General features: G+C 40.6%; 1 protein-coding gene across 2 annotated transcripts in view; it reads left to right on the forward strand.

Annotated features, from left to right (window-relative positions):
- Positions 1–7,618, forward strand: part of SLC30A9 (solute carrier family 30 member 9) — a 91,416-nt gene that overhangs the window by 15,843 nt on the left and 67,955 nt on the right. For both annotated transcript variants that reach the window (XM_019526200.1, XM_019526199.1), the window contains exon 3: positions 5,741–5,803. In XM_019526200.1, the coding sequence (XP_019381745.1) occupies positions 5,741–5,803 (63 nt within the window). The remainder of the gene's footprint in view (positions 1–5,740; positions 5,804–7,618) is intronic.

A 7,618-nucleotide genomic window follows, 5' to 3' on the forward strand; every position in this document is an offset into this window, starting at 1 on the left:
CACAAGAGAAGGCTGAGAGGGGATCTGGTGGCTGTCTACAAACTGGCCAATGGGGACCAGCAGACTATGGGAGAGTCCCTGTTCCCCCCAAGCAGTACCAGGAGTAATGAGGAATAACAGCCATAAGTTGACTAAGAGTAGATTCAGGCTAGATATCAGGAGGCACTTCTTCATAGTCAGAGCAGCTAGGGTCTGGAACCAACTTCAGTCCCAATCCAGTCTGAGGGCAGGATTTTGCTCACCCCTGGGCTAGAGGCCAGATAGTAAGGAGGCTTGAAATATGTATGTGTATGTATATATATTTCAAGTCTCCTTACCTTCTCCTTACCATATATATACCGTTTCACCCTCTAGAGTTGTTAAACGAGTAATGTAAAGTAATGTAACATGATGGGATAATTCACAGGCAATTTTTGCTGTATGAATTCTTACCAGACTGCTGTCCCCTTCATCTGCTTGAATTTTCTTATCAGTCTTAAGCCAGTTAGGTATATGATGACTTCAGTGTTGCCCTATTTTCTTGTATGAATGTGTTTTTGTTTGTTTTTCACTACTCCTATACCATCATTTGGATCCTGAAAGTTGGTGATGGTGGGGGGTGTCGTGTGTTTTTACTCTTGTACCCCTTCTTGAGTCTTTTCTTTGGGAATTCTCTCAATAAATAGACCAACTTGCATGGAAAATCATGGAACAGAGGTGAAGTTAGTTTGAAATGATCTAGCCCATCATCCTTAAGGGTTACCAGTAGTTGTAGCAAAGTTTAATCATGTCTTACTATTTTCACTTCATTGGGTAAAGTAAAAATATCTGGCTGCTGGGAAAAGCTGCGAACAGCGGCGGAGATGCTGGGATCCTTTCTTTCTTTTTTTTTACAGAGATGGCACTGCATAGTCTGTGACTTTGTTCCATGGGTCACAGACCAACATCTAATCGGCTTAGACTATTCCAGACAGATCTGGCTATAGGACTTGAAACTTCATTCATAAAGATTGTAACCCTTTTGTTTGAGAACCACTGGCATAGCTATCTGAATGGGGATCTGTCTTCACATCTATAAGGACTAGCAATTTTTTTCCCCACAAATGAAAGTTTACTTTTTAGCTAAATTGATATTTTCCTTGTGTCCAGCTTTTCATTTTTTTTAGTGGCAGGTAGGCTGGTTCTGTACTGTCTTGTGAATTTCCAGAGCCACTTTTGACTTTTGCCAACTTTAATTGGCCAAGACTGTTAGTTCTTGTATGTTGGGCTTTTTTTAAAGTGCTGGAAACAACTTGTTTTGGAAAAATATTGCTTATATGCAAGACTCTGGGGTGAAAAGTGACAGGAAACAATCTTTTTTTTTTTTAAATTGAAAGTACTCCCTTTTCTGTGAAAATCTGGAATCAAACTGTCTGCTACAAGGGAAGATAGTGCAAAAGATGGTACAGTATTGCCCTTTAAGATCCTATTAGACTGTGAAGACACCAACAATTTAAATTTACTAGCATTTTTAAAAATGTAACTTTTGAAATTTAAGCTAGGGTACAAAGTCTAAAGTTAAGAGTTTGGGTAAAATAGACCTGCTCACCTCCACTTACAATTTTTGAGTCTTGCATCAGCAGCTCACAAGCTGTGTGCATGTGTATGTTATGGCAGGACAGCATAGATCACCCCCACTAGCATTCACCAGCTTGTGTCCAGTTTTTGTGTATCAAAACCTTATTCTTCCCTTGAATTATGTAAAGTAAGATGCTTCCTCCAAGGCTCGCTGCTGGGAATATGTACTTCCATAAACTTGCATCTTTAGGCAAGTGATACAACCTTTCTAGGCCTCCATTTTCTTACTGGTAAAATTAATACAATGCTTAGAGCAGCATTCTTATACTCCATTCTTTTTGTTGATGCGTTGTGTTTCTTGTCCAGCCTTCAAGGCAAAGTAATATATTTTAAAAGGATATTTAATACTCTGGTATAAATCTTGACATTTGTGTGCTGATTTTTTTCCTGTGAGAGTTTATGGTTTAACTTTTCATTAAGTAATGTCATGGAGACAAACTTTCTTGTTAAAATGTGCATCTGAATAATAGTTAAAAAGCATCTTTGCCTTATTTTTTCCAAGCCATCTTGGTGCATTCTTATCAATGTAGAGAATTATTTCTCAGTGCCTGTTGAAGTTCACTAATGCTTGGTGTATTAAGTATGATGAGATGAAGAGCAAAAAACGTTTTAATTTATTTCTAACCACTTCTCTTTTTCTTTACTACCCTTACGGTGAATAAGTTCTTGATTATTGTACTCAGTGTGACTGGCCAAAGTGGAAGTAATACTTTTGAGCTTGAAGAAAACCCTCTGAGAGATTCAGATAGGGACTTGAATATGTGGATGCCAAGTGCTCCAAAACTTACATTTTCATGTCTGGCTTTGGGGGTGGAACTCACAAACCTTACTTAAAGTATGTGGAATTTAACAGTAACCTTAAATGAGGTGACTAATTGCTAATATTCACAAAGCATAGTGTGCTGCGTTGAGGTTTGGGGGATACTTCAGCCAGCCAGTGAGAAGTGCGGAGAAGGTGAGGTTTCAGAAACGCTCCCTATTTTGCAGGTTTAGGTAGCATTTAGGCATCTCCCAGTTATTCTGAGTTGGGTATCTGTGATAGAGTTGGATCTGCAGACTGAAACCCCCACCTTGATGTGTAGGCACTTATGGTAGTGCTTGCCTCTTGTCCACTAGCTTGTTGGTTAGAACAACAGCCCAATAGCCTGTTGGCAGGAGACTTAGGTTATAGGTCTTTCTAACTCTGAGGGACCTAAGCACTGCAGTAGACCAGGCTGTGATGTGAGCACTCTCCTCTCTTGTTGCAATTCAGAAAGCTTGGAGACATACTGAGGTAGCCAGTAGGAAAAGCTAAAGACTGGTGTGTATTTGAAATTTTGCTTTTCTCAGGAGCTTTTAGTCTCTTCACTTAAGCTCTCCATTCACTTGTGATGCAGAATGCCTAACCTTCTGTCTAAGGTGAGCTGTCTAATGGGTTTCTGAAGAGGGTGTGGTGGTGCCACCAACCTTTTTGTGCAGTAGCGTAGTGATTAAAGCACCTGGATGTGCACCCTTCTTAGTCTGGTGGGACTTGAACCTGTATGCCTTGCTTCTCAGGAGAATGTCCTAACCACCAGGTTAGGACAGTCTGGGTAAGAGTACTTTACGACTTCTGTTTGAAGTTGGAGCATTGGGCAGCCAATCAGGCAAGAGGAGTAGAAAATGCAGTCGTCTAACTTACAAACTGGTGGTAGGGCACTTCCCTGGAGTGTGGAAGATGTGTACAGGCATACCTCGGAGATATTGCGGGTTCGGTTCCAGACCACTGCAATAAAGCGAATATCGCAATAAAGCGAGTCACACGAATTTTTTGGTTTCCCAGTGCATATAAAAGTTATGTTTACACTATACTGTAGTCTATTAAGTGTGCAATAGCATTATGTCTAAAAAAACAATGTACATACCTTAATTAAAAATACTTTATTGCTAAAAAATGCTAACCATCATCTGAGCCTTCAGTGAGTCGTAATCTTTTTGCTGGTGGAGGGTCTTGCCTCAATTTGTAAAAAATGCAATATCTGCGAAGCGCAATAAAGCGAAGCGCAATAAAATGAGGTATGCCTGTATTCAAATCACCTTAAGCTGGAATTCAGGTCTTCTGTTTTTGGATAAGTTCCCTAACCAATAGGTTCCTGGTGGGGAAGGAAATGGGCACCACCCTTTCTAGTCTTACTCACTGGGAAATGTGAAATTAGGATTGTAAGGTAACAGAGGCAAATGTGTGCATGACTTTCTTACTGTTGTTTCTCTGCACAAAAATACGTATGTGGGCACATTGGAGAGACTCCAGCAGAGGGCAGCAAAAATGGTGAGGGAGCCTGGGGCACATGACTTGTGAAGAGAGGCTGAGGGAACTGGGGTTATTTAGTCTAGAGAAGATAGAGGGGATTTAATAGCAGCCTTCAACTACCTGAAGTGGGGTTTGAAAGAGGATGGAGCTGGACTTCTCAGCAGTGGCAAATGACAGAACAAGGAGCAATGGTCTCAAGTTGCAGCAAGGGATGTTTAGGTTGGATATTAGGAAGAGTTTTTGCACTAGCAGGGTAGTAAAACCCTGGAACAGGTTACCTAGAGAGGTGGTAGGACCTCTATCCTTGGAGGTTTTTAAGACCCAGCTAGACAAAACCTTGCTGGGATGATCTAGGTGGGGATGGTCCTGCTTTGAGCAAGGGGTTGGACTAGATGACTGCCTGAGGTCCTTCCCAACCCTAATTTTCCAGGATTTGGATCACAGTAGACCTGTTTCTTACTTCCTGTCATATCCACAACTAATGGCTTGATTTAAAAGACCAGTTGTGTAGCTGAAGCCTTGGGAGTTTTTGACTTTTTGAATAATTCAAATCATGTGTCAAATCAGGAGCGTCTCATTAAGCAATATAGACCTACTTGAAAAATCCTTAAGTTTTTTCTGAGTCCTTTAAAGTGACTTGAGTTTCAATTAAATTAATTTTAATTTTGCTAATGACTGCAGATGTATGGCAAACATCCAGTGCTAGAACATAAAACAAAATGTTTGTTCTATTTATTGAAACCCTAAGGATTTTAGTCTGATGATATAGTGAGTTAAGATGGTGATGTGTAGAATAAGTATTCAGACATGTCTGAACTGTCTGATAGCACATCTGATTTGTGATTAGAAAACTCACTTAAATAGCATAAGCTGATAGTTTTGCAATGAGACTTAATATCTGGAAATTCATAGCTTTCCATTTTGCCCTTCTAGATCTTACTCTATTTTGAGTGGGTATATTTTGGTAAGAAATAAGTTTATTCTCAAATTCCAAATGCAGTTAATGCTCCTCTTCAGTTGCAACAAAAATGTGACTTAAATAGGAAGAAATGTAAGTATTAACATATACTGTGTTCTTTATAATACTTGTTTTTGTTTAAAGTATTTCTTAGTCCTTCAGATACCATTTCATCTGTGAATTAGTACATTTATGATATTTTTCTGCTGACAAAGTACAGTAGCAGATTTTATCTTCATCCTGCTCTATATACCCTGTGGTACAATTCAACATGAAGTTTTCCCAGAGCTGTAAAAATGCAGTTGAGAAACTTTTTGATTAATGGACATTTTCTTATGGTGCAAGCTTAGGTTCCTAATGGCTTTGAGTATCATATTGTAACTTTCATTTGTTTTTTTGTTGCTCTACTATATCAGTGGTGCATAACCTTTTGGCCCCATGGGCCAGGTGAGTGGAATGGCTCTGGTGTGTGTGGGCTGGATCAAGCCCCATGTGCCAGAACTGGACCCTGAGGCCTGGCACTGCCCCCTTCTTGCCCTGCCTGCTGGGATTGGGCCCTGGGGGCCCAATGCTGCCTCTTCCCAACCCTGTATGCTTGGATTGGGTGCACGGTATGGTGCGGAGGGATTGGGGCTCCCCACAAGTCTGGAAATTTGGTATCTGGAGAGTGGTGCCATTGCTCCCTGGATGTCATGTTTCTGGACACAGGGAGCCCTGTGGGCCAGGGGTTGATCACCCTTGCACTATGCAGTTCAGAACTCCTTTCTGAGGATATCCCTAAATGTAGCAAAACCCACTAAAAGTTGCCATTTTTTAAATTTATATGATACTAATAAAACTTTGTGCAATTATCTGTTGATCTTTCTAACAATGATAGAGTTCTCTGAAGTAAGGGTTATTTTTCTTTTTTTTTACAGCACGGGATACTACTAGCATAGGCCAAAAGACACCTTTCTCACAAAACTCAATCCAAGTAAAAGGTAAAAATGTACATTATTGTTTTGTAACTTTACCATTGTATTTTTGTTTCTTTTATAAGATATCTGCATGTTTTAGAAGATGAAATGAATTTTTAATAGCTGATCTTCTGATGTTCAGTTATTAAATGTATATAGTAGTTTTAGGCTTTTCTACTCTAAATGTGTGAACAAAATGTATACATCTGTAAATAGCATGACATTTGTGAAAAAAACACTTCAATATAAAGTTATAGCTTGGTATCTTTATATAAAAGATATTACCAGAAAATGCTGATTATTCATTGTACCTTGAACATACTAGTAAGTGTTACTTCTGTAAGTGAACTTCTTGCTTTAAAACTCTCCTCTCTGTTCTCCATGAGAGGCAAAACTGTAATAAATCTGAATGCTATGTTTTCCTTTAAATCCTTTTTAAGTTTCACCTCTCCTGCAGTGCCTCCTGTCATAGATCATGCCCCTTTCAGGGGAAGCTCTGTCTTGGGATTGCCCAAGAATCAGACTTATTTGGTCTCCCTTTCCTGAAGACCCCCTGAAGCTGGCCCTGGTGTGGCTTCTCAAGCCTCTGTCTCAAGACCTTGACTTCTCTTTGTCCCTGGCTTCCCTGGCAATCTGTAAAACCCCTGCTCCAGGTCAGCTCCTGGGAAGGGGATTTTTTCCTCCCTTCAAAGGGGGTGTCGGAACTAGCCCAGCAGACACCTGGGCTCCAAACAAACAGTCTTTATGGTGATGCTGCAGTTTCCTTGTTCCTTCCTTGACTTCTGTCCTTCCTGAAACTACTCCTTTCTCTCTACTGTGTATTGCTTGGGGCAGCTTTTCTCTCTCTAACTCTTTCAGAATATCATTCTGGCACAGATAGCTGGCAAAAAAACTGTTAAAAAATTATAGTACTCAAGATAGGTCCTAACAGGTGCCCAGTAAAAGTAAAAATAACATTATTGGAAACCAATTGAAGAGTAGCTTCTGCAGCCTGCCACCAGGCCCAGACTGCCATCTGCCTCTGGGGTGAAAAGAACATATAGGTGCTTTGCTTACAAAGCCATTTACCGGCACTATTTTGCAGCAAAGTGTGCTCCCACTGCTCCTCCCCCATCCCCTCCAAAAAACGGTCCCCACCAGAACTGCTCACTAGAACTTAGCCCACCAAACCTTTCTGTCACATCTTTGAAGTCCAGGCTTTGGGTTATGGCTAGACAAATGACTAGCTGTGTTTTAAATGTAAAAGGGTTTTAAAAAACAAACAAACCTAACCTTTGAGTATTTAGATTATAAATCTTTTCAAAGTGTGGGATCTCTTTGTGTATACAGCATCTAGCAAAATAGGACTATAGGCTGCTGAGCACTGTCATAACCTAATATTCATTTCTCTGCATGTTACTAGGGCTATGTACAGGCATTATGTCAATTCTTGCAGCAGAAACACTTTTCCAGTAAAGTTGCTAGTGTACAGGCATATATTCAGTTACTCATGGAGAAAACATGCCGCATCTGTGAGAGAGCTTGCACTGTGACACCTGAAAGATCTCCCCTGCAAGAGAGTTTGTTGCTAGAACAGATATCTGTGCAGTAGGATTCTCTGTGTGTAGGAGGAATTGAATAACAGATTCCCTGTGCCCTCCTTTGGCCCATGGACCTCAGTCAGGAAAATTTTATAGTTTCATAGTAGTTTCATAGTGGGTAGGGTTGGAAGGGACCCGAGCAAATCATCAAGTCTGACCCCCTGCCATGGGGGGGGGAAAGGATGCTGGGGTCAAACAACCCCGGCTAGGTGATCATCTAGCCTCCTTTTGAAGACCCCCAGGGTAGGAGCGAGCACCA

This window comes from Gavialis gangeticus, unplaced genomic scaffold (genome assembly GCF_001723915.1).
Source record: "Gavialis gangeticus isolate Ggan-Ray unplaced genomic scaffold, GavGan_comp1, whole genome shotgun sequence".
Lineage (NCBI taxonomy): Eukaryota > Metazoa > Chordata > Crocodylia > Gavialidae > Gavialis > Gavialis gangeticus.